At 50.3% G+C, this 27,252-nt stretch overlaps 1 protein-coding gene across 4 annotated transcripts in view; it reads left to right on the forward strand.

Annotated features, from left to right (window-relative positions):
• The window catches only part of TNS3 (tensin 3), a 221,616-nt gene that overhangs the window by 65,339 nt on the left and 129,025 nt on the right, over window positions 1-27,252 (forward strand). For 2 of the 4 annotated variants that reach the window (XM_040259791.1, XM_040259792.1), the window contains exon 4: window positions 11,455-11,493. Coding sequence is in view for 2 of the 4 variants with exons in the window: in XM_040259789.1 (XP_040115723.1) it covers window positions 7,520-7,750; window positions 11,455-11,493 (270 nt within the window). In the remaining 2 variants the exon portion in view is untranslated. Of the gene's footprint in view, window positions 1-7,111; window positions 7,751-11,454; window positions 11,494-25,980; window positions 26,337-27,252 lie in introns of those variants that run through there. The other 2 variants (XM_040259789.1, XM_040259790.1) reach the window with 2 other exon arrangements.

Raw genomic sequence — 27,252 nt, forward strand, 5'->3', positions numbered from 1 at the left:
ATCCTCTCTCTGGTGCTTTTCTGTCTGTTGTGTCCTAAGCACTAGGCTCAGGCTGGGGGAGGTGACAGAACCCTGCATAACTTCGTTGTCCCCTGTCCCCTGTGGGTGGGCCTCAGGGATCTCTGCAGGTCCCATGCTCAGGGTGCTGGCTTTGGACCTGTTCCCCCCATATCTGGACACCCTGTGCCTTGTGGCAGCTCCCCCACCCCCACCCCCACTGCAGGCCACCTCCTAGCGTGTGTGTCTATGGACCGCATCTTGAGGGTGAGGGCCTCCGAGAACAGAGGGCCAGCACTGAGGTCACAACCCAAAATGTGGCTCACCCAGCCCTGGTGATGACCAGAGCCTGTCTGTGGGTGTTTCACGGGGATCTGTGTTGGCATCTTCAGGCCTCTTGTCCAGAATTGCTTACAGTCGTACACAGAGAAAGACATTTCTAATCAACTTGCTGGTTTTACATTTGTGTAGCTACTTCTAGAGGATAGGTGTCATATTTTAAAAATCCATTTCTCCTTTGTTAGCAACAGGATAGAAATAATCAACTAAGCATTTGAGTCCCTGCCTTCACATTTTAATCTGTAAAACTAAACTCCAGTTGCACTCTGTGCTTTGTTTTTTTTTCTAGGAAAGCTATTTATTTTGAGCCAGGATTCAGGAAGTGCCTGCCTCCCATCTTCCTTCAAGCACAGAAATAGCTCCTGGGATGCCCTCTGGTCACCTCTGGGTACAGCTGACACCGTTCATTTCTGTGTGTTTCTAGGCGTTTTGACTCTGGCCTTCTCATGTGTCCTGTGTATCTCTGCACCTTTCAACTCCTTAGTCCCCCAGGAATTTCCAGAGCCAGCCGGCCTCCCTTCTGTCCTAGCAAAGCTGGGCACTGGGCTCTGGGCTGTCGGCCTCCCCTTCCCCTGCTTAGACCATCATTAGAATAAACTCATAAGAGCTTCTTTTTTGGAGGATGGGAGGTAGACTGTGTGAGTGGCTCCCACAAGCTATGAAGTCAAGAGATTCTGTCCTTGTAGAGGTTTTCTTCTTTACTTTTAATAAGTGTTTTTTTTGGGGGGGAGTTGCCTGGCTGTAGGAGGCCCTCTGGAAGCTTAGTGGTGCCCAATAAGGGTGGAAGTCTGTTCTGGAAGAGGAGGCTACTGGAAGGAATTCGTGGGCATTTGGGGGAAGAACTGGCAGATAGGATTGGTGTCCTGGCCAGATGGGGACATGTTCTTAGGCTTTCCTTTTGGGATTCTTGGTGGAGAGTGACACCATTAGCAGGATTTTGCAAATCTGGATGAAGGTTTAGCTTCATCACGGTGAACTCCTGTGGGTTTAGTGGGACATGTTTATGTGGACATTCAGAATTAGCTAGCTGGCCCTGTGCAGCCTAATGCTAAAGTTTTAAGTTTTTCTTCTGAGATTTAATGATAAGTTATAATCTATTAAAATTTGTCATTTTTTTCTCCCTTTTCTTGTCAGTCCTTCCCTGGATCAAAGGACAGTTGGCAAAAACCAGGTTATTCATTGTACTATTCTTAGATAATTCTGACAGTATTTTTTGAGAAATTTCCTTGGTATTCCCCCTTTGTGGCACGTACCATTTCCGTCCTTAAAAACTGCCGCTTCTGTAGGTGCCTTTTCTTCCTTTCCTCTTTGTAACAAGAAGGAGAGTGTTAAAAAGTCACGGGGGTGGTGTCATAGCATTTCTAAGCTCTTTTCTTAAAAAAAGCAAAAGCACACACAGTATTTGTCCTGAATTTTTGGTGCGGCTCCTGACTCTGTTTCTCCTGGCTCCACCCAGCTTGTACTACAAAGTATTATTATTTAGGCTGTTCTGGTTGAGATGTTTAAGCCTGAAGGAAGGGTCCTTTTTCCTGTGTTGCTGTCTGCAAAGACTTCTCAGCCTTGCAGGTGTCCTTGTAGAATGAGAGAGAAGGAAAGAGCTTGGTGCCTGGTGCAGGGGAGAGGGGAGGGGAGGGAGGGGCTAAGTTGGGGAAGAAGGGAGGGAGAGGGACTTGCTGTGGGGGGGTGGGGGTGGGAAGAGAAGGGGAGGGGCTTGCTGGGAGAGAGGGGAAGGGCTTGCTGGGGGAGGAGGAGAGGCTTAGAGGGACGAGAGGGAAGAAGTCTTGATGGGAGGAAGGGCTTGGTTAGGGAGCAAGCACATCTATCTTATCTGTGTGTCTCCTGAAGAAGGAGCCTGTAGTCCAGCCTTGAAGTAGGGGCATGAGTGGGTAGGAAGGGAAAGATGGGCTTTCTCAGCGGAGGAACCAGCCAAAGGGGCTCAGAGGGGAAAGATGACCCTGGGCCTCTGTGGATGGAGAGGGAAGGTGAGCGGGGAGTGGAGCTGCAGTGCGGAGTCTGACACTGTGCTGCATCCTTGCGTTCCAGGGAGGGCAAGGCACTGTGTGTGGCCTGCCCACCTTGGGCCAGCATGCACCCTGGGGTGGGGCTGCTTCCTTCTTGGGGTGCCTGTGAGATGGGAAGCACCCCTGCCTTTCTGAGGGTGACAGGAGCAGCCCCCTAGAAGGATGCATGCAGCTGTCCTGTGGAGTACTGACCGGTGTGGGCATGCGGGCCCAGTGACACAGGAGCAAGCCAAGGCAGCTGTATGGAGGTGCCCTTTCTGCCCTCCTGTTGGGGGTCCTTGGGAATGTCCTGCCACGGGTGCTTGGGTCCCATCCAGTCATCCCCCTGCGCCTTCTCATCATTCAGGATCTTCACATTTATTTTGAGCAGAAACAAAGCAAAACATTTTGCTTAATGTGGTCCTTAACTTGCTAAGACTACCGGTTGGGTTGTATTCTCAGCATTAACTGCCAGACATGCCATCTAAACATATCCTTCCCAGAAGCACATGGAGTTCTGGGGAGCTGCGTGTGTCCCTGTGGTCACGGGCCGAACTGTGGGACAGCACTTCTCAGATTTCCTTGCCCCTCCCAGGCCCGTCTTGGTGAACAGGGGGTCAGGGAGATGCGCTCCTGTTCCTCCACCTTGAATGTGATGACAGAGGCAGTCTTGCTGCTGCAGCTGCATCCTCAGGAAATGCCATCTGACCACTGCTGTGGGATGTCTGTGTCGGGAGAGACAGACAGAATCCTCCCAGCCCGACAGGATGGTCCTCTTGGAGGGACGGGAGTTTCCCTCACAATCTGATAGTGTGTATCTTGACAGCCTTTCCTGATATCTCTAAGTTCACGTCCCTCTTGTGGGGTGATAGTATCCATTTCATAGTCAAGGAAGACTGACTTCAGATAGCAGGGGGCCACCTGAGTCTCTCAGGCCAATTGGGAGAGAGCAGGGGGCATTCTAGTAACTGAATGTCAGTCTCTGAAGCAGAGTCCTAAGCTTGTTCTGTTCTTCCATAGCTGACTCTGTGGCACTTGAAACTAAGATATATAGTTTAAAATAAACTTTTAACACTGAAGCATGCTTTCAGAAAGGTCACTGATCATAAATGTCCAGCTTGATGTGTTTTGATGGTGGGTGCATCTGTGTGGTCACATCACAGGTGGGGAGTTGGTGTATGCCTGGCGCTTTGCCGTCCTTCTGTGCCTCTGGGGCCCTCCACTTGCTTGCACGCAGCTTGAGTTTGCTGGCCTTTGCACCTGAAGCAGAGGACTCCCAGAGTACACACTCTCTCCCCCATCTTCCTCATTCTGCCACTGACATCTGAGCCCCTCCTCTGTCACCTCGTGGTGCACCCAGTGTTTTTTAAAGTGCCTTGCCTGTTGGGACACATTGAAAGAGGGGGGGTGTTCTGCCATGCGTGGGCTTCTTGCAAGAAATTATTGCAAGAAAAATAAAAATAGTTTTTAGAAGACTTACCTAAGGGAAACTATAGTGAAATGATCCCAGTGATTTTCATTCTCTCTCTTCCACCCACCCCCTGCATCCAGGGGCAGTGGGGGACAGGCGGGACCAATAAGACTTAATTGCATTTGTAGGGCGGTGTGTTCTCATGCGGATTAGACAGGCTAAATTGAGCTTTAACTCTCAGTGGGAGAACAGTTTCCTGAGGAATGTGAACCTAATTAGGGATTCCAGGGTCATGCTTGATAAAGTTAAGGAAAAGTGCTTGAAGGAGGCAAATAAGTTAATAAAGCCTTGAAGATTGGCATTTTGGGAGCCATCCCTTTGCATGGAGTCTGTAATTCTTTGGAGGTTTGTGTTGGACCCCTCACTGGAGTTCCCCTCCCCCAGAGGAGCATTTTTACAGGCCACTTTCCCCAATCTGCCTGGATGACATTGTGAGAATGGCCTTCATTCCCCACTGGCCCTCTCAGGCCTTTGATGGTGGGTGCAGTGGACTGAATGTGGCCCCATACCCAAAGGCATAGGAGTTACCTCAACCCCCAGGACTTTAGAATGTGAATGGACTTGGAAATAGGGTCTTTTAAGAGGTTTTGTTGTTTTCTTTCAGTCCCTCAGTCCTGTCTGACTCTTTGTGACCCCATAGACTGGAGTACACCATGCGTCCCTGTCCTTCACTATCTCCCGGAGTTTGCTCAAACTCATGTCCATTAAGTTGATCATGCCATCCAACCATCTCATCCTCTGTCCCTTCTCATGCCCTCAGTTTTCCCCAGCATTAGGGTCTTTTCCAGTGAGTCAGCTCTTCACATCAGGTGGCCAAAGTATTAGAGCTTCAGCTTCAGCATCAGTCCTTCCAATGAATATTCAAGGTTGATTTCCTTTAGGATGGACTGGTTTGCTCTCCTTGCAGTCCAAGGGACTCTCAAGAGTCTTCTCCAGCACCCCAGTTCAAAAGCATCAATTCTTTAATGCTCTGCCTTCTTTATGGTCCAACTCTCAACATCTGTACATGACTGCTGGAAAAACCATAGCTTTGACTAGATGGACGTTGGTCAGCAAAGTAATTGCCTCTGCTTTTTAATATGCTGTCTAGGTTTAAAGAGGTGGTGAAGGTATAATGGGATCCTATGGGTGGCCCTGTCCTTATACAACTGGTGTCCTTGCAAGAGGAAATCGCATGAGGGAAGACAAGGTGAGGAGCTTCTGCACGCCAGTGAGAGAGGGCTCAGGAGAAATCGGCCCTGCTGGCACGTCGGCCTCTGACCCCCCATCTCTGGGACTGTGATGACACATTTCTGTTGTGGTATACTCAGGCTGTGGTATTAGTTATGGCGTCCCGTGCCCACTAAGACAGCAGACATGCTCCCTCTCGGACTGTGGGCTGCAGGGGAGGGCAGCTTTCCTCTTCTCATCATTCTACCCCCTAGTTATAATAAATGGTAGTAATGGAAATAGAGATAATTGGACTTTTATCTTTTCTCAGTCATCTGTAATGGACATAGAAAACATCTTGCTACTTTACCGATCAGTAACGTGAAATGAAAGAAGTAGAAGGTGTGCAGTCGCACAAAGTAAAGATGATAATGAAGCTTGTGCTCCTCCTCCCACCAGACTGCTGCCCTGTGCAGAGACAAGGGAGGTGTCAGCCCCCCTATTATTGTGAAGTCCCCTCAGCCAGTGATCCGCCGTTACTGTAAAGTCGCCTCGGCCAGTGTATCCACCATAACTGCAAAGTCGCCTCGGGCGGTATATCCACCATTACTGTAAAGTCCCCTCAGCCAGTGTATCCATGTCCATTTCTCCAGCTCCTGGTCTAGAGTGCAAGGGAGAGAAGGTGGCCTGTGACTTAATAGGCTGACATGGAAAAGAAGTTGCTTCAATCTTGATTTCATTGTGAGTTTCCTTTGCAGAGTCTTTATCTTTGCAAAGATAAAACAGAGGTAAACTTTACTCCAGATTTTGCATAACCTGGGTTGGAATTCAAATAACTGTGCTAAAGTAATTTTATTTAATGATGCAATGTGTGCCTAGAGCGAGGCCTTTGTACTTGGTGCAGCTCAGCAGACTGCCTTCAATCCCACGAGCCAATCGGTTCACCGTTTGCTCGTGTTGCACTTCTGTGATGGAGAATGGGTCTAATCTCTGCACAAGTGTGCAGTTTCTGAATGCATTTTGATCATTGTTGGCTGCTGCTGTTGAACCGATCTGTATTTCCAAGATCCTGGCGCGGGTTGGATCTACTCAGGCTGGCTTGATGCCGACCTGGAGGGATTCATCTGGCAGAATTATCTGGGAAACAAGTGGGAATAAATGGCAGGAGGAGAGACCATGCTGGAGACTTTGGTGGTGGCATCTGAAAACAGGGTACGTGCCACACGCTCTAGGGCACGTGTGTTGCGGGCTTCTGGGGCGCTTGTTCGCGGGACTCAGCACAGTTGGGCTTCTCAGTGGTGCTGGAGGTTAAGGTCTCCTCCACGCACACAGTGATGTGCAGAGCGTCAGTGATGCTTTTGGAGAAGCTTGCGAGAAAAACGTCACTCCTGTAGCTTTGTCCAAAGTAAAATTTAAGAAGAAACAATGACAGTAGAGCTGAACTCATTGTTTCGTGGTACCCCTGAGGAAGAAAATACGTGAGAAGGAAATCTCTGTGAGGTACATGGAGACCTGAAGTGTGGTCTCCCTCCAGGATTCATCTCCAGACGTGAGCAGAGGTGCCTGTGGGCTGTCAGAGGCGGCCTCATGCCTCCGGAGAAAGTGCCTTGCCACAGACCTGGGCTTGGCCCTGGGGCGTCCACTGAGGACCATGGTTCTTCAGGGTAGTGCTGGGCTGGGCTTTTGTAGTGTGTACACACATGCACACTCACACACTCAGACACACAGTCACATAGGGACACACACACAACTCGCACCCACATTCTCGTCCTTCCACACTCATTCACAGACACCCATGTGTTCTCACACACTCTTCTTTACACCCTCGCTCTCACACACTCCGCACACTCTTAGAGCCCTTCTCTCCCCTCCCTCACCCTCGTATACTCACCTGCACCCCCATTTCCTGTTGCCCAGTCACTTTGGGTGCAAGGGCCCCGCGTCCCACCTCTGTCCTGCTCACCTGCCCACCCGCTGGCTCTGGGACAGGGTGCTGATACCAGCAGGCAGCCGGCGCCACGTCGCGAGGTGTGCCGGGTGCAGCCCTGTTTGTTTGTGGTTGCCCTTGGTAACAGTGACTCGCCCCGCGCAGAGCGACAGGCCATAGAGTCCGGTCTCTAGGGCTTCCTTAGTCACTGGTGGGCGCTGGCTCAGCCTCCTGGCCTGTCCCTCCCACATCACGTGTCAACTGCACTCCCAGGCTCCTCCTGGTGAGAAAGGGGAGACGTTTCTATTAGGAGAGGAATGTGGAATTTGGCCCCCGTGGCCACCAAACTAGAAGATTGTGCCCGTGTGGCCCGGCCTCCTTGGGACTCAGGGCTCTGGGCACCGACAGGACGCTCACCAGCTACCGGGGTTGTGCGGGCCGGTGAGGGCTGGGGAGGAAGACCTGCAGGTGCCCTGGCCCTGCTGTGACTGAGCCACTGGCATCCCCCTGAGGTGGCCCTGCTGGAGGTGACGCAACCCTGTTTTCGTCTGCTGCCGCTGGTTCAGGCCACCTCACACAGCAGGCAAGGGGCTCAGCAAGGGGGGGCGCCGCCCAGTCCCTCTGAACGTGGAGGCCATGCACTCCGGGAGCTGTGGGCCTGCTCAGTTTTCAGCTCCTTCTGTGAGCTGGAACTGGTCCTGCAGAGGTCAAATGCTAAGGCAGCACCGGCTCCTTCCTGCTGAGGATGGCCAAGGCCACCTGCAAATGAACGAGCACCATGGCATTTCCTGTTGTCAAATGAAAATAGCAGAAGACCCCGACGGCATGGTGAGGACTGTGATCAGAGGAGATGAGGGGAGAAAGCAGGTGAGCCTGTCCCACCGTCACTGACCCGACCTGAACCCAGGACGGCCGCCCTCTGCACGGTTCCCTGGTGTCTTCATCCTGAGGGGGAGGCAGGCAGAGGCTGCAGCCATGGGGGCTCCAGTGCTGGATGTGGCCCCTCAGAGAAGCCCTGGTTTCTCTCTCTGGTCAGGCTGTAGGCTGCTCGTGTCCCTGATGTGGAGCAGGGCGGCCCATGTGCGAACATGCTGTGTCCTCCCCGTTGATTGCTTCGTGGTTCTGCCAGACTGTGGTCAGCTGCCTCCTTCTTTCTTATTCTAAGGAAATGTATGAGATTTCCGTGTGGTTCCCATCCTGGGATTTAATTTGAGCCATATTGTGTCAGTGTGTTCTCTTGATGAAGGTCTTTACTACAGTAGGTGTTTGTAGTTCTTGATGTAAACATTAGCTTTCTCTGTATGGAAAGGTTGCCTTCCTCCCAGACCATCCTCTTTTCTCTCAGTTGGTACTTCTTGTGCATTTTTGTTTGCAAATTCATTCTAACTCCAGGTCCTTCTGCAGACGTGTGCAGTCTGCATTTCACAGCAGTGTGTGTTAAAACAGACAGTAGCGCTGGTAATTGATTCCCTGGACCAGAGGCTCTTTTCTCTTGAATACAGCGCTGTTGCTTGACATTTACTCCCCTGAACTGAGGTGCTTGCTCCCCTGAAATGGGGAGCCCCATGCTCACTTTCTAATGAAGACTACAGTTTATGCAGTTTGTGTTAGTTGGTGTCTCCTCCCTGAGGACTTGTCTTTTTTAACTGTTGTTTTCTGTGAAGGACAGTGAGTGCCTGACAAGAGAAGGTACTTAGTATAAATAAGATGGGGGTGTTGAATGCATAGCTCCTAAGTGATGTCAGCCTTCAATGGGGCTTACTGTGATGGCCCCGGGAGGTGGGATTTGGGGAGCCCCACTGCACGGAGCCCTCTTTCGTTTTCTGGAAGACACGCTGGGGCCAGGCCAGGCGGTGGGTGTCATTGCATTTCATGTGGCTGTAGGGGATGTGGGAGTTGCAGGACATGCTTGACTTCTGGATGGTCCTGGATTGCTGTTCTTAAAACTCGAACTTCTGATATTACACAGGGCTTTTGCTTTTGTTCTCTTAACAAACACATCTTCCAGATAATTGCTGTACTTTATTTTTCAGGCCAGTATTAGACTTACAGAAAAATTAAACAAGTGAGTTCACCTGTGCCTACTTTTCTCCCTAATTTCCCCTTTGATTAATACCTTGCATTAGTGTGGTACACTTGTTATATTTGATGAGACAGTACTGATAGACTATTAACCCTGGTGGCTTCCCTGGTGGCTCAGATGGTAAAGACTCTGCCTGCAATGTGGGAGACCCGGCTTCGATCCCTGGGTCAGAAAGATTTCTTGGAGAAGGGAATGGCAACCCACTCCAGTATTCTTGCTTTGATAATTCCATGGACAGAGAAGCCTGGCGGGCTACAGTTCATGGGGTCACCAAGAGTCAGACACAACTGAGCGACTAACACTATCACTGTTAACCATAGTTTATAATTTACATGGTGTTATACATTCTAGGATTTGAACAAATGTATAATGACATGTGCGGCTTCCCAGGTGGTGCTAGTGATAAAAAACCTTCCTGCCAGTGCAGAAGATATAAGAGATGTGGGTTGGATCCCTGGGTTTGGAAGATCCCCTGGAGGAGGGCATGGCAACCCACTTCAGTCTGCCTGCCTGGAGAATCCCATGGACAGAGGATCCTGGCAGGCTACAGTCCATGGGGTTGCAAAGAGTCGGACACGACTGAAGCAACTTAGCACGCATGCCACATAATGATATATATTTACCACTACAGTAGCACAAAGAACCGTTTTCCTGCCCTAAAGCTCCACCTTCTCATCTGCCCCCTAGTCCCTGGCATCCACTGATCTTTTTACTGTCCCCATAGTTTGCTTTTTCCAGAACGTCACAAAGTTGGAATCATATGGTACGCAGCCTTTTCAGACTGGCTTCTTTCATTTAGTAAATAAGCATTTAAGGTTCTTGCATATCTTTTCATAGCTTGACAGCTCATTTCATCAGTTGAATTGGTATTCCACTGCATGAAATATGGGTAGTGCTTTGTCAAAGGTAGGAGCTCTGATTGCTTGCACAGTTCTCACCAGTGTGCCAAGCATTTAGTGAAGCACCAGGGCACGAGCCTGCACCAAGTGAGAACTGTACACAGGATAAATTAATCACCGTGTTCCATGACCACACGGCTCCTTGTCTGACCGCCAGCACATCCATCCTGTAAGCATCTGTGCATGTGTTCCCAAACATTGTTCGTGCTTCCCTGGAATTCTCACTGTGGAGTGAAGCAACCCTCAGCTCAGTGATTCTGTATTGTGGAGAGGGGAGCTGCCAGGTAGAGAGGAAGAAGAGGGGGTGCCAGGAGAGAGGGCCCCTGTCCCAGACGAGAGCATGAGTCAGAACCCTGGTGGAGTAATGATGTGTCCCAGACAAATGAATGACTGTGTATCATGTTCCTTGAGGAACTTTGTAAGATAAGCAAGAGAACTATAAATAGTTGCCATGGCAAGAACCAAGGGTGCACTGCTGCCCACTCCAGCCCACAAGGACAATTAGTCAGATCCCTGGAATTTCTGCTCCCATTACACATTTTTAGAAAACTCTTTGAGGATTGAGCCACAAGGGGTCTGGGGGGAAGAAAGTCAGGAGGAGCTGAGTCCGGCTTGCAGGTGCTAGAATCCTGGCTGTTCAGAACTGCAGGAAGCAAACCCGATTTCCTCACTTGCTGACAGCCCTTTCTGCTCAGGGAGGGCTCCGTGTTCCTGAGAAGAGACGCTGCCCTGTGTCAGCTCCTGTTCTGAGCACCACAAGCTCTTACTGCCTCCAGTTCTCTGATGAGGGAACCAAAGCCCAGAGTGGTTGGAGCCCAAGGTCCCATGGCCAGGAAGCCGTGGAGCAGAAGATGCCACCTCCCACAAGACAGACTTGAGAGCTGGGGTATTTATCCCACTGGGTCTGTTGTCCTGGGCGCCAGTAACTGTGTTTCTTCTGACCTCTTTGCGGCTGTGGCCTCAGCACATTGGTCTGTGTGTCTTTCTTAATGTGTTCACATCTGCAGGGGCCTGGGTGGAGTCAGAGGGACTCCTTTCCCACTGTCTCACGTAGTAAACTCCAGCCTAGAGTGAAATGTCCACATTTAGACTCTGATTTTAGTTCCACTTGTGGAAATAGTTCTAGAAGAGGCATTCTGTTTTATAGAGAATGCAGGCTCTGAGTGTGTTTGTGAGATGCTGGGGCAGCTGGAAGACCCCCAGGCAGACCCCCCTCCCCTCCCTCTCCTGGCCCTGCTCCCTGTGCTCCCAGGTGAGAAATGCTTTGCACTAGCTCAGAAGTTCCTGGCCTGGGAGTCCCCTAGGCCTTCCAAATTAAACATGAAGGTCCTGTATTTATGAGCAGTGGGCATTTCTCTTGAGGAGAGAGGTCCATGGTTTTAATGACATTCTCTGAAAAGGATTAGGACTTTATGAAAATGAACAAAAATCTGGACTCCATAAACTCTAGGTCTTTCTTGTCCTGAGATCCTGAAACTGTGACTGTGAATGTGGTCAGAGGTGCTTTCAGGCTTGGGAGCCTCACCTGATTGTGATGCCAAGTTTCTTCTTGAGAGCACCACCTCTTATCATGTTTCTTCTCCCTTTAGGTGGTGAGTCCCCACTGTGCGCAAGTCCACCTGGAACAGGTAAGTCATTGGCATTTCCTTGAGACTCTTCCTGCTGTGCCCTCTTTGTGGAGTCTTCCGCCAGGATCCTCTCCCTCTGTTTGAGCTATGGCTTTTGTTCACAGAGCTCTCTGGGGACCCTGGACCACCTTTGAATACTTGCCTAAAGATGGGTGAAGCATGCACTCCTTTGTAAGAACTACCTTTCTGATCAGTTAGTTCCTTCAGGAATTCATTTCCCTGAGCCCGAGTTTCCCCTGCTGTAACACGGAGATGCTGCTTGTGCATTTTCTTAGTGATAACGATGTGGGCAGAGCACTTGTGTCCCAGGTGTCTGCAGAGTGCACCATGTGTTGGCTTTGGAACAGGAAGCTCTGACCATCTTTCTATCAGATTGGAGGTAAACAGTGATAACACTTTCACTTTGGCAAATCTTTATCCTTGTCTGCTTTCCAAATGGAAATGTTCTTTGAATGTTATTGTGCCTCTGGGTGTTTTCTTTGCTGCCTCCCACTTCCTTACTGCCCCCCCCACCCCTTGTTGTGAGGCAGGGGTGGGGGCAGGGGGAGGTCAGCCTTTTGTTAATAACTTAGTAGCTGCTTGTAGGACACCTGGCTCAGTGCACTTCCAGGACAACAGGAGGCCGACAACCCTCTTCTCTTATTGCACATTGGAAGCGGCTCCCTGGGGAAATGTGGGCCTTTCCAAGCCTCACCTGTGAGGAGAGGAAACAGGTGTGCCCTGGCGCCTCCTCCAGGATGATATTAGGTGTTCTCTGTGCTTTCCAGTCTGGACGTGGCACCATGCCCTCAATCCCGGTTTTGCTTTATACAGATTCCAAAGTCCTGCTATGGGTTTTGCCCACCTTCCTGCTTCCGGGGCCTCTGTTGGCTGAGAGCCCAGTGGCTTCTAGAGCCAGAGCTGTTTTTTCCCTGGAGCAACAGTAGACACCCTCCAAAGGGCTCAGCCCTGAGTTCTGCTTGTGATTTTTCTCTCCTAAAACTCAGGAAGTGCTGTGTCCCCCAGGCTGCTGGAGAAATAAATTGTAGCACAGAGGTAGGCAGCCCAGCCTGGCCTGTGCCGCTCCATCTGCCCGTGCTGGGCAGGGTGGTGTAAATGCACCAGCTTTGGTGGAGATTTAGTGAAGGGCTTTCGGGTACATGGTGTCACTTCTCAGGGCAGAAAGCACAAAAGCAACTTTTTCTCTCCTGGCCCTGCATCAGTCAAGAACCTTCTCTAGCACCATGACTTGGCATTTTGGATTGGCAAGGGTGGACCTCCAGATTATAGCAACCGTCCCCATGTCACCTAGGGAACCAGAGGGCTGTGTGGGTCCTCACCAGGCCACTGAGATCCTGGTTCTATTTCTCCCTTTGTTATAGTGATTGAGTACCTGCTCTGTCTTAGACATGTTTGCCCAGAGGTCACCTTGGCTCACCCACCCGAGACACGAAGAAGCTGAGAAAAGTTAAGTAGCTTTCCAAAGCCACAGACGTTGACAGGCCTTCGCCTCTGATCTTGGCTTCTTTTGCTGGCACTGACAGTGAGAGGTGAGACAGGTTCATAGGCATAAACAGTCAGAGTTTAAAATCAAGGATATACCGCATTTTAAAATCAAGGATCACTGCACAGGGAAAAACTCATATTCTGTCAGTGGAGCTCAAGGGGAAATTAGTGGTAATTTAGCACCTGTGGGAAAATGGTCAGAGGAGATGTGGATCTCAGGTGCCCAATGGCCCGGCAACCCCACCTCTCGTCTCAGTGCTGCTTGAACTTATACAGGGTCCCCTTATCCCTCCAGCTTCATCCTCTTGGGTTGTCAGTGGTCGTGGGGACTCATCAGCCTTTTAGGTTTGGAAGAGGGAGCTGTGTCTTTATTCACTTGAAGCTGTGATGGTGGTCAGCTCTAGGGTGTGAATGCCTCTTCCCACCCATCTGTGCCCGGCCCTCTGACCACTTTTGTGCCTGGGACCCTTCACCTGGTGGTCACCTGCTATGCAGATGTCACCTGAGAGCAGGGAGTCCTTCTGGGCAGTGGAGGAATAGCTGCATCTCAGCTCTCTTTAACTCTGAGCCACCAGGTCTGCCTGCGTTCCTGGGGCCACAGCAGCCTGGGGCATGTTTCCTTGAACACACTTGGGCATAATTCACTATCCTCACTAGAGAGGAGAGGTCGGTGATGGGCCATACCAGCAAGATGTGACAACCTCCCATGACTGCTGCAGGGGCCCCTGCACTTGATGAAGTTATGATGTGTGAGAGTCTTTGCTGGACAAGGCACCTTTGTGACTACCTGGGGTGTTTGGGACAAGGGATTCAGGGATCCTTCATGTGTTTGCCGCACTTTGAACCCTTGGCTGTTTGTGTTGATGCTCATTTTTCTAGCTTTTTTTTTTTTTTTTCCTGGTTGTAGATCTTTAGTTTATTGTGATGGTTTAAAAGGTGGGTCTGAAGTTTGGCTAAAAATGGCAGGCAGTGGGGCTGAGAAAAAGATCTGGGAGGCAAACCTCCTTTTGTAAATGTTAACTTAGCTGATGAAACCATGCAGACAGGCTCCAAGTTTCTTGGAAGTCAGTGTAAAAAGGAAACCACGTTATCGGCACGTGCCTTATCAGCAAGGAGGGGAAAAGGCAAATCAGTGGAGAAAGTGCCATGTGGAAAATTGTACAGGGTGTTGACTGTGTGTATGGGACAGGTGCTGAACCACAGTTGCCCAGAAATGCTCCCCCCTCGTCCCAGATCTAGATGAATTACTGTTTTAGAGGAATATCAGATACGAGCTTTGAAGTGCATCTTATCAGATCCTTAGGCACTCCTGTGGCTGTGGCCGTGGGCACGGCGTTTAGGAATGGAAAAGGATAGCGACTGCTTCTCTGTCTGTTTGGGTCACATTGTGGACTCCGTGGCCTGTGTTCTGCTGGGTTGTACAGTGGATGTGTCACTGTTTCTCTAGGTGTCCATGATCATTAGTGATGGGTGAGGTAGCCAGGCTCTTCAAAATGGAGTCACTTGTATGCTCTAGCTGTTTCCTACATGCACGCTCACGGGCACATCCAGCACAGAGTATAGCAGTGATTCCAAGCGCGGGCTGGAGTCAGCTCAGGGTCCCCTCCGAAGGCTGTGACAGTAGAGAGCTGCGTGACCTTGAACTGAGCCCTCTTACTTCTGGGATCTGCTTTCCTCTTCTGTAGAGTGGGGATGCTACCACCTTCCTCGAGGGTCATTGTAAGGATGGTGGGATGAAGTAATGTATGACAATTCTTAGCACCAGCTCTGGTATAAGGAAAGTACGCGGTGAGTGGGGGAAATCCGTATTTGTTGTTCAGTGAAGTCAGGAGGGCGATAAAGGTCTCAGTTCCCGCCGCCTTTGCTGTCTGTGTTTTGCTTTGGATCCTTGTTCTCTTGCCGTCTACCGGGGAGAACCAGTTTGATCGGTTTCATCGAGTGTTCCCTCTGCTGCGGGAGGATGAAGGCCCCTTGACAGGCTCTTCTGAGACCTTGATTCTTGTCATCTCTCATTTAGAGACTTAGAGGAACTCAGGAAGCCCGTGGAAAAGAGCCTGTGGTCAGGATGCAGGTGGCGTGAAAGCCTCCAGATGGTGGCAGGCGGATTGATTACAGGATCTTTTCGTGACACAGGCCTCATGAAGCTCTGAACTTGGCCTGACAGCTTTTTACTGACGTGCGAGGCAGTGGTGTTTGTTTTTCCATGTTATCTTTGCCCTTCCAGTGCTGCCCGAGGGGGTGTCTTCGTATCAGTGCACCAACGGAAACTCATTCCTGGGTGCAGGTGTAGCTTTCGCAGGGACCCTGGGAGTCCATGTGTGTGAACCACCCACACAGCCCCACCCACGGGAAGCACACATGGGCCTCTGTCCAGGCTGGAGAGGCCCCGGAGAAGCCAGTCCTGCGGAAGCCCTTCACTGCTTGGTGTCTGAGTTCATTCTCTTCAGAGCAGCTGCCGTCCTTGAAAGAGGCCATGCCCCCGCCTCCCGGGGCCACGTGCGGGCGGCGGTCAGGGCAGTGTCAGGCCCAGCGGAGGGCGCAGGTGCAGGCCTTCACCTGGCGGCTGGCGTGCACGCAGCCCATTGTTTTGCTTGGCCACTGTGGTTTCTCCAACTGGAGGAGAGGCTGTATAAGAATAGCTTCTGAAATTTGAGCCAGCTGTTTACTGAACTCAGGCGGCTTTATTTCTCCTTGTTTAATTAAAGTGAAGACAATGGGTAGTTTCTGCCAAAGGTGACATTAGGAGTCACATTACACTGTCTCAGGCTATAGTTTCCAACCTGCCTGTGACAGCTACACCTTTGTATTTGTGTGTGTGTGCGTGCATGCTTAGTCCCTCAGTCGTGTCCGACTCTGTGCGGCCCTCTGGACCGTAGCCCACCAGGCTCCTCTGTCTGTGGGATTCTCCAGGCGAGAATACTGGAGTGGGTTGCCGTTTCCTCCTCCAGGGGACCTTCCTGTCCCAGGGATCGAACCTGTGTCTCCCAGATCTCCTGCACTGGCAGGCTGATTCTTTACCATCTGAGCCCCTGGGGAGCCCCTTGTTCAATAAAGTTGGCTTAAACTCACAAAGTCAGAGGAAGTGGTCATGAAATGGCGCTGACGGGGGGTCTCCTGGACTGTTGCGGACACGTGCCCATGAGCATGTGCTGTCATTGCCGCAGTGCCCACGAGTGACCTCAGACAGGTTCTCTCAAAAGTACTGAATTATATCAGTAAGGATAATTAGGAGTTTGAGATAAGAGAAAAAAAGTATACTCTGATGATATTCCCTTTATTTTACTGCAAAATTAGGTGACAACGCAGATTACAGGCTTTCTGTTGGTACTGATTTGTGAAGAAGTATTACCGAAGCTCATGGAACCTTGTCCCTCCTGCTGGCTCCCATCCATAGCAGGCTCTCTGTAGGAATTTCTTGTCCTTATCTATAAGTGCAGGTATTTGATTTGATGCTGCTTATTCCTGCTCATAGGTTGTTTCTATTTGTGTAGTGAACTTCAGAAGCACAGACATGGGTCTGCACACCACAGCAGGGTCTTAGCTGAGTGATATATGCTATTTTCTGAAAGTCAAAAACACGTGTACACATGTGCCTACACACATGTAGGGATGCACAGCTGCCCCTTCAGAGGCTGTCTGTCTCATTAGAACATATTTGACCAGAATCGGTAGCTCAGTGAGTAAAGAATCTGCCTGCAGTGCAGGAGACCCGGGTTGGGAAGATACCCTGGAGAAGGAAATGGCGAACCACTCCAGTGTTCTTGCCTGGAAAACCCCATGGACAGAAGAGCCTGGTGGGCTACAGTCCATGGGATTGCAAGAGTCACATACAGCTTAGCAACTAAACCACCACCGCGATGAGATTAATTTGTTTCAGGCCAAAATACACTTGCAAACTTCCTTGTTCTTTAATCCCTCTGATCTTAGAAATAGAGAAAAGTCTCAAGAATCATGTCAGATCAAAGACCAAGTCTTCCACTTGGTCAGCGGAACCAAACTTAATATCTATGTTTTTGGTGAAAAGCCAGATGAGACTCAAATAAACTATACATGATGCTGTATTCCCAGAGTTCAACCTTGAAACTAAGTCATCTGATTGCTCTGCACCAGGTAGCCTGTCTGTACAGGAATGAGTCATACGAGGAGCCCCGTGGAAGACCCTTGAAGGGGTATATGGAGACTGAAAGGCCCAGTTAGGATGAGAGAAGCATTGCGAGAACACCTAGACTCAGGGGGGCTGGGACATGCCCAAGGTCACGTAACTAGAAACGGGGGACAGGGGTGAGGCCAGAGCTTGTGGCAGTATCTCCACTGGAAAGCCAGGGTGCTCTAGCCCTGCGGTGCTGCTGCGGGTCTGTGTTTGCTCTGGGGAGCCCCAGGCCCTATTTCCCCAGTTGCTGCATCCCAGGGGGTGTACACACTGGCTGCTTCTGCGTATTCTCAAGAAGTATGGATGGACAGGAGAGCCCAGGGATTTACAGCTTGGGGGAGCAATGAGAAAATGCTGGAGTTGAGATGCAGTCTGGGAGCTCCCTGTTCTTGAGATTCGTGTGCCCTGGGGACCCAGATGTCCACTAGCCCCTCCAGGGCAGCTCAGAGCAGGCCAGGCTCCTGGACTGGGTTGATGACTTTGTTACTTCATTTCTCAGTTGCTTGTTTGTTATATTTTTTTTCTCACTTCAGAGTCCTTTTTGAAGGCTGGGGAGCTGGACTGGCATGAAGTCAGTGTGAGTCCACACTGGGATGGGAAGACCTCTTCCATTCCTTTCGGGAATCGGCAGGACCCAAGCCAGACTGATCAGGGCCAGCCAGTTCCCGTTACGGAAACGTCCCTGACCTTTGCCCAGCCTCTGCCTGCAGCTGCCCTCAGCATCTCCCCTAAATGCTGCCCTGAGCTATCCCTGCACCTGGGCGTGGGTTCCAGTAGATCTTCAGGGAAGAGGCACCTGCCTCCAACCTTTTCTAACCCCAGGCCAGACTTTGGTCTACTCTAACTTTGATTTCACCATTCCCTTCCACACCTGAAATAACACCCAGGTTTTGGCTTTTTTCCACCTTTGGGGGTAGAATTGCCAGGATTTCTGGGAAGGTGGCCTGGTGAAGAGGCCCTGATGGTGTTTGCAGTTCTTTAGTGGGAACTCCAGGTCAGCCACGAGGAGGCTTTTCTCAAGTCTCAGTTCAGGGACCTTTGAGAAAGAGGGACAACCCTCCACAAATTAAGGGAAAGCCACCCCTTTTGGAGCTGGGGTTTGAGAGCTGGTAGCTCCCTGCTGTTGCCAGGCCTGCCTGCGGATGTGAGGAGAAGGCTGCAGGAAAAACATTAACTCATGGCAGCATGGGGCCCAGCTAATGATTAAAACCCACACCAGCCGCCCGCAGTCACACCAGCAATTGCTTCCCTGTGTCCGTTCCTGTCTGCCTGTCAGATGTCAGTGTCCTCTGCACGTCCACCCAGGTATGGCACATGCAGCTCGGTGTCCCTGTCCACCCTCGTCCTGGGTCCCCATGCCCTGTGCTCTGGGGTGATGGCGGTCAGGTCGCCAGGGCCAACAGCTTCCAGAGTGACAGCTCCTCGCCCAGGGACGGGCCTTTGGAAATGTTTCCAAGGAATGACAGGGGTGTCCCCAGGTCCAAAGGCTGGAAGTCTGCAGTGGATGAGAAAACTCAGGTTGAGTGTTATTTATTTTCTTTTATGGCCCTGAGTCCATAGCAGTCACAGGTTTTTAAGTGTGGGAGGGACGCCTGAAGACAGTGGTTTTGTGTGATTGGTGGTGGAAATAGCAGTGACTACTGAAAGGGAAAACTGACTGCTTATTTTTTCAATGCCTTGAACTGGGATGGAGGAGAAGCGTCATATTACCATAGCACTTGAATTACCTGCCTGTATTTTTACCTGTAAAGAGAGTATTCCTTTAAAAAAGCGCAACAGCTAACTCCCCCATATGGAAGTCTCTGCTGGGGAGCAGTGGCCGAGGGGTGGAGTGACTCTAGCTGTCAGTTTGGGATCCCAGGTTGGGGAGTCCGATTCTCTCCCAAATTGTACATGGCCTCGGGCCCTCCACCTGGCCCTCTCCTGGGAGCCAGGGAGTGTGGGGATCCAGGGGCCTGTCTCCAGAACTGGCTGGAGAGCAGGTGTGGAGCCCAGGACTGGGACCTCTGAGTGTTGCCTAGATTGGAGCTGTCACAGCTTTCAGCTTTGTGACTTTGAGACTTTTGCTGGGGTGCTAAGGACCCAACTCGTGAAATTTGGTAAAGAAAAGCAATCAAGCCTTTAACCTTCTTTTCACGTTTGATCTATACCTCAGAGTTAAATATAGATGGAGGGAGAAAGTCATATTTGGTGAGGAATTCCGGCTGACAAATGTTGAGAAAGTGATAGAATAGCCATGTTTCAGACTGCTAATAAGGGCGAAGCAGCTGGCTTCAGGACGTGACCTTCTGTAACTGCCTTGGTCACAAAGGGAAGCTGGCGGGGTCATGTGGGCCTCATGTGAAGGATGTTGGAACATTGATTACATATTTGCCCCTACCAGAAATCAAACTAGAATCAAATTAAGCCAGACTCACCCACAACATACAGGAAATACAGGGCCAGAGCGATCTGAAAAATAATTTCAGAGAGGTCAGCAAAATCCAGAAGGGGGAAATTCTACTGGGTAAAGAGAAACCCCAGTGGTTTTCAAATATGCTGCAGGAAGAGGAGGAGGAGGAGGAACTTGTGTTGTAAAGGAACTGAAGAGACAGGTTAAATAAACATGATAAGACTTGCTGTGGATCCAGTCAAAGTGTCAGAATGTGAAAAAACAAAACCAAAACAATACTTGTAAGACAGGGACGTTGGAACATTGATTACATGTTTGTGTACAAATATGATGATGATGTATTTGGTTTATAGTAAGGAATGATTGCTAATGATACTGGTATTTTGTTGCTGTTGTTGTTTTTTAAGTCTCTATTCTAAAGATACCGAAATACTTAGTAGATGAAGTGGTATAATGTCTGGGGTCGGCTTTGCAGTGGTTCACTGAGGGGCTGTGGGGGTGGGTGTGTGGATGCAGTTCATCTGGGGGTATTGGAAGCTGGGGCATCTGAAGCTCCTCACCCTTGTCTCCTGCTCCCAGGGTTATTATGCAGGATGCGGGTAGTGTAGGCACAGAGCTCAAGGTGAGCAGGCGACTGAGGCCCAGTGGCCAGTAACTGTTGCTCATCATACGTGTCACCCACCATGTCTGAGATACACTGCCAGCTCCCCACCCAGCAGTCATTTCCCATATGTGAGGGCTCAACGCTGGCCCACCAGTGGCCAGTGTGGCCTCATGACCGGCTGGCCTCTGGAAGGACACTGTGTCTGCTTGATGAAATGCTTCACTGAAATCCTGCCGTGTTCATCTGCACAGGACACAGAGGGGATTGATATATTGTTTTCTAAAATGGCAATGTTTGCTTCATAAAGCTTTTTAAAAACATTCTACATAAAAGTGAGTGTCAAACTAGCCAAGGGCATTCTTACTCTTTGAGAAATTTATACAGCTTCCTTTCCAAGGGGTTGATGTTGAATGAGTTAAACTCAATGTAACAAACGACTTTGGAAAATTAAGAGTTAAAATGGACTTGGGAGTTTATGAGGAATTCAGCTCCCTGTCCTTGGGAATATTCAAGTAAAAGCTGACAGCATTGCTGCAGTGGTCATTCCAAAAGTGATTGGGAGATTGGGGTTTCACAGTGAGTGAAAGTGACAGTGAGAGACGCTTTAATAAAATCATCTTAGTATACGGTAACAAGGTTTTAGTACAAACCAAGCAATGCACAGGTAGTTTAGTCAGTGGTTCTCAAAGTGTGATCTCAGCCCAGCAGCAGCAGCAGCAGCAGCAGCATAAATCTGGGAACTCAGAAGCACACATTCTCTGACCCCAACCCTGTCCCCAGATCTCTTTTCTTAAGCCTCCTGGGTGGTTGTGCTGCCAGCTGAAATTTGGGCACCTGCTCTAGAAGGAGATGTCTTCCAGGGGAGGGCCCACTCTGGAGCAAGGCTGGCAGGTTGTGGGAGCTGAACGTGGGGATGACTGAGGACTCTGCAGCCTGGCGGGTGGGCAAGAGTGCTGGGCTGCCTTACTGAGATCCCTTCCTCCTGGGAACAGTCTCTCACCTCCTGAAGCCCTTCTCCTCCCCCAGCGTTGTGTAGACAACATTGTGGTCCTTTTGTCTGTGTTCTAGAACACAGAGCCAGCTTCTTCAGAATCTCTGTCTAAAAAATGCTCCAAGCAGCTCAGCATATGGGGTCCTAAATCCTCAGGTGAGGGCAGAGCTCTGGCAGAGACAGTGATGTGTCTTTAGAAGGAAGAGTGGTGGCGTTCACCGCTCAGCCTGCCATCCAAGGAGGCAAGAGAACTCCGGGGCTTAGCTTCCTAAGGAGCGTAAAGCATCCTCGGGATAAAGAAATGACATCCCATAAAGTTACAAACGTGACTGGGTTAAAGTGTGATTAGGATTCTTTTCATGATATTATTGGGACAAATTTATTATGTGGGGACATTAGAATTGGGAAGTTTTCCAGGTATTTCTTAGGTGAATCAAAGACTGAATCATCTACAAATAACAGGTTCAGTTACAGTCACTCCTCATTATTTGTGGATCTTCTATTTGCAAACTTGCCTATTTATGAAAACTTATTTGTAATCCCCAAATCAACCCTCACTGTGATTTTGTGGCCATCCAGGGACATGTGCAGAAGGGCAGAAAATTTGAGCTGCATGCAGGCACTTACCAGCTGTGTTGTACAAGGTGCCTCTTGTTTTAGCCCTCAGACGGAGTAAACAAGGATCCTTCTCAAGGTGTATTTATATTTAGTGCCACATTTTGGGAATTTTCTTGCTTTTTGTTCGTGATTTCTGTTTACAATGGCACCCAGCTATAGTCCTGAAGTGCTAACTGGTTCTTTGAGGGACCAGAAGCCTGGCCAGTGTCATGGGGACTTTTTAAGAACATGACAGCCTTGAATGAACTATAGTTGATCAGTTATTGATTAGGGGTCCTCAGACCTTTTCCCCTGACTTGCCCATCAGAAAGAAGGTGGTGGGCAGGTTGTGGGATCTCAGTAAGGCAGCCCAGCACTCTTGCCCACCCACCAGGCTGCAGAGTCCTCAGTCATCCCTAACTCACTTGCAGCTGCCTCCCCCTGAACCTGTGGTGAACAGTTCATGTACAAACCTGAGAAGTGGGCAGGAGGCGAGGCCATGGTGGAGGGCTGAGTGGTCTGGGCACTGGGCCAGTGGGCCTGCCGTACAGGACGCTGCCCCGCTGGACACCCCAGAGTAGACCCACATCTCTGCTGCTGAAACCCTGTCTCTGCAGAGAGCTCTCACCTGCCCAGGCTGAGTGACCCTACCCCAGGGCTAATAACACAGGTCCTCACCTTCTAGAGACACATCTGGTCTCTTCCGGGGCTGCTAGTCACTCCTGGGCTGCTCCTTCCTGCATTGTTCATATCCCTGGCTGGGGCTGAGAACGCTCCTGTTGGGAGTTTGATGGTGTCTTTGAGACCTGATTCCCCAGGCTCGGGGTGTTCTCCATCACCATGGAGTAAGGAGTAAACAGCTTGTCCTTGGGGCACTGACCCTGTCTACTTCCCCACCAGAACTCACTGCCCCTTCCCATCATGTTCCTCTCTTGTGATATACAGGAGTTGGACTTGGACCTTCTCTCCATTAGGGCCCTCAGATGGTGAAGAGTCTGGCTTTGAGCTGATATCACCAGGAGCCATGGGGACAGGTGCCTCTTGACTTTTCCAATCCTCGGGAAGCCTAGAGGCTGCCACCCTTGACCCATTGCACAGAGGTGAGATCTGGTGCTTCAGTTCAGTCCAGTCTCTCAGTTGTATTTGACTCTTTGTGACCCCATGGACTGCTGCACACGAGGCCTCTCTGTCCATCACCAACTCCCGGAGTTGACCCAAACTCATGTCCATTGAGTTGGTGATGCCATCCAACCATCTCATCCTCTGTCGTCCCCTTCTCCTTCCACTTTCAATCTTTCCCAGAATCAAGGTCTTTTCAAATGAGTCAGTTCTTTGCATCAGGTGGCCAAAGTATTAGAGTTTCAGTTTCAGCATCAGTCCTTCCAGTGAATATTCACAGCTGATTTCCTGTAGGATGGACTGGTTGGATCTCCTTGCTGTCCAAGGGACACTCAAGAGTCTTCTCTAACACCACAGTTCAAAAGCATCAATTCTTTGGTGCTCAGCTTTCTTTATAGTCCAACTCTCACATCCATACATGACTACTGGAAAAACCATAGCTTTGACTAGACGGACCTTTGTTGACAAAGTAATGTCTCTGCTTTTTAATAAGGTGTCTAGGTTGGTCATAGCTTTTCTTCCAAGGAGTAAGTGTCTTTTAATTTCATGGCTGCAGTCACCATCTGCAGTGATTTTGGAGCTTAGAAGAGTTCAATATTCTGCTGACAGTAGCTCGATTACCCCGCACCCCCGTGGTCCCTCTCAGGAACCCCCTGCTGTCCTGTGAGGACTGAGCCGACCTAAGACAGACACTCCAGCTCCCCAGCTCGGGGTCTCCATTGTGTCTGGCCTGGAAGGAGACCCCAGGTGATTTCTTCTGGAGGCCATCCTGCCAGGGACAGGGCTGTGAGGGCCGCCCATACCCCTCCCTGTGCTATTCTGTGAGAAGAAATGAAAGGTTCTTGTTATGAAATAATTGATTAAAAAAAAAAAAAGACTGCCTGTTTAGATGTAATTATAAAATGGTCCCATTGCGAATCTTCCTCTTAATTTAAGGGACGTACCAGACTATTTCATAAAATGAAATCTACTGGACAGCCTCTAGTGTAGACAGCTGGAGGGGAGGTTCTGACAGTGGAGGATAGGGGATGGGGCTCTGGTTCTGGGCGGCTCGTGGCCCTTCCTCTTGTGACTTTGGGTGTCAAGGGAGTGAGTTGAATGCAGCCTCAGACAGGCTGGGTCACCTGTAAAGCCGCAGTGTCCCCACAACCTGACGTGTGTCCAGCCACTACCTCCCTTATCCTTTTGGCCTCCTGGAAACTTGGCACCCAAGGAACATGACGTTTCAGGAGCCGATGGAGGTATCAGGTGCCTGCTTCTTTCTGGTCCCGCCATGCTCTCTGACTTTGATTTTGTGTTTGTTTCTTGGTTTTGTGCTAATTCAAAAGGATGGAAGGCAGGCAGGTGGGTGGGTGGGCAGACACCTGTTAGGTTCTGGGACACCTGCCTTCCCAAGAATCCCAGTAGGTTTCCTGGGGGAATTTAGGAGGACAGGGGTGGGGGGGTGGAGCAGCTCTGGCTCTGCCCTTTCTGATCCCCACGGAGTGGGGACTTGTTGGTGCCAGCAGGACGCAACCCCTGCTCTGTGCGGTGCTTCCTTACCCCTCTCTGGTTTGCAGGGTCCTGGCAGGAGGCCCTCAGCCGGAGCCCGTGTATGTGCTGCCACCGAGCCCTTGGCTCCACTGTGGGACCGGCCCCCCTGGCTCCTGTGCTCCCAGCCTCCCTGCTCCTGCTGAACGACTCGTGGGCCACATCAGGCCAGGGGCAGGGAGGGAGCAAGATGGGCGGAGGGAAGTGCTTCTGGAAGGAGAAGCTGGCTGTCCTCCCCAGTGCAGTGAGTTCCTCCCCAGAGGCATCTGCAGGGCCTCCACTTGTACTTGGCACTGAGTCTGTCCCTGGCGCCTCTCCTCTGTTTGCTCCTGTCCTCACTCCGCTTTAATGGGACTGTGAAAGTTACATGGAGCGTTGAGCCCTGACCCTGGCTCCCACGCTCTGCTTCCTGGGGGTGGCTGCTGCCTGCCCTGCAGACCTCTGCCCACCAGCCCCTCTGGGACATCAGGCTTGATTGTGAAAGCACGGTTTCTGCTGCCTGTCCCGGGCCTCTCTCCCTCCCTTCATCAGCCTCCAAGTTCCACATGGTTCAGACCAGCCTACGCATCTCAGAAATCTGAGTATTTGGTGACAAATAAGCATAGACATAGTTTCAGAACATGACTTAGTGACTGAACAACAACAAATCTTAGCATGAACAAAACCTTGCTTCTCGTAGTTGAGCTTGGGGGCTTAGCTCAGTTGGTAAAGAATCTGCCTGCAATGCAGGAGACCCTGTTTCAATCCCTGGGTTGGGAAGATCCCCTGGAGAAAGGAAAGGCTTGCCCACTTCAATATTCTGGCCTGGAGAACTCCGTGAACTGTATAGTCCATGGGATCGCAAAGAATCAGATATGACTGAGCGACTTTCACACACTTTTATTTTCCTAACTTCAGACGGGTGTGTATTTTTCTAGTAATTCATGGTAATTGTTGCTCACTTGTAGGAGTGTTAAGAAAAAAATTCTCAAAAAAAAAAGAGAAAAGAATTCTCAAGGTGGGCAATCCTGATAATGAATCTGTTTCTGGTCTTCTTGTTCTGGAAGGGAACAATGTCTTGCTGGCTGTCTGACATTGGGAAAGTTTCTTTGCCCAAGTCTTATTTCTTTGAGTGGAGCTGTGGTCTTGGCAGGTTACTGCATTTAGTGTGGGCTTGTGGGGAAGTTTCACTTCCATAGGCCAATCCCTCCCTGACACCCAAACACAAGGATTGAACGCAAAGCTGAGATTTATTTAGCTTTTATTATCTGCTAGATGCCACTCTTAGCTCTGCACGTTTCCTTATTTAATCCTCCCAATACCCACCCCCCACCACTTTCCAGATGAGAAAATGGAGTCACGGAGAAGTAATTTCCAAAGGTCAGACAGCAGGGGTCTCACCCAGGCATTAAGGTTCCAAAGCAGGTACACTTCACCCCGCATCCTACCAGCCAGGCGGTGAGTAGGTGAATGAATGAGTGAACACATGAAGGCCTTCGCGTTTGAACTGGATGTGGCTAGTTGTTGCCTTTTAAAAGATTTTAATTTATTTTTTTTTATTTTTGTGGTTACGCCATGTGGCTTGCAGGATCTTAGTTCCCCAACCAGTGATCAAACATGCGCCCCCTGCAGTGGAAGCATGGCGTCTTAACCACTGGACCACCACGCAAGTCCCTCAAAAAGTTTTAAAATGTATTTTTAACTCTGTTTTCCTGGAGAAACAAACAGAACGTGCAGAGCTGTTTCAGTTGGTCTCCTTAAGGGCACCCCCGCCCCAGTCCCCAGCTGGGTGATGACATTTATGCACTGCCACCAGGCCCTGTGCTTCCTTGTGAATCTGGCTCTGGTTATGCAACGTTCCTTTTGTTCCTTTTTACGGGACCTTTTCACAGCGCCAGTTTCAGGGCTGGTCAGCATGGCTGGGAGCAGCACACAGGTCTGGCGACTCTGGGAAGCTAGGGGCCATGAAGTGTCCTCGGGCCCTGCCGAGTTCCTGGTATGGCAGCTACGAAAGGTCTTTCTCTGCTCTTTACCCAAAAGGTGGAGGGGGCGAGGGGAGGTGGGAGACAGGGGCACAGCCCAGGGATCCCAGTGCCACCCTTCACCGCGAGAGTTGGGGGCGGTGAGCCTGGGGAGGGAGGCCTCCGCTTCGGGTTCCTCACTTTGCGGGGGGTGGTGGGGAATCTCATTAGATACTTCCACAGGGTGATCTGGGGGGGGGGTGGTCCCGTGGGTGAGAACATGTGTTACCGAAGCCTGTACCTAGGCGGGTGCAGCATGTTGTCCCAGCTAGCCAGTAAGCAGAAACCACCTTTTATGGTCTGTGGGGACAGACTCCTTCACCGTCACTGGGTTGTCTGAATTGGTGCTTCACTGCCTGGCTCTTCGATGGACAATTTCTTCCTAATAGCCAGCCACCCCCTATTTTATTGATTCCATATGGTACAAACTTGTGACGGTGTAGAGAGTTGCTACTCTTCAGCTGTTATTCTTTTAGATGATGAGTCTGTTTAAGCCACTTAAATTATAAATAAATATACCCCATTTAGTTTTATTAGCCTGAAAATAAAGCTAACTAGATATTCATTACTGAAATGTAAAACAGTATCCTCCTGCCCCTTAAAATGGCCAGGTCAGCCCTCTGTTGCTTTGAAATGACTGCTGGGTTTATTCCTTCCCTCATCCTGCAGATCCCAGTGCTTTGCTGCCTGCTGTACTGTATGGCAAGGGGACATGGGAGCAACCCCATCCCGCAGAGTGTGTGTGTGTGTGTGTGTGTGTGCGCACTTGTGACAGAAACAGGTGCTGTTGCATCTTCACAGGGAAGCATCTGTGGCCTCCCTCCTCTGCTGACATATGTGCACTCCCCACCAAGCGGTTCTTTTTTAAAAATTATTTTTTTATTTGGCTGC

Source organism: Oryx dammah, unplaced genomic scaffold, assembly GCF_014754425.2.
Source record: "Oryx dammah isolate SB20612 unplaced genomic scaffold, SCBI_Odam_1.1 HiC_scaffold_18, whole genome shotgun sequence".
NCBI lineage: Eukaryota > Metazoa > Chordata > Mammalia > Artiodactyla > Bovidae > Oryx > Oryx dammah.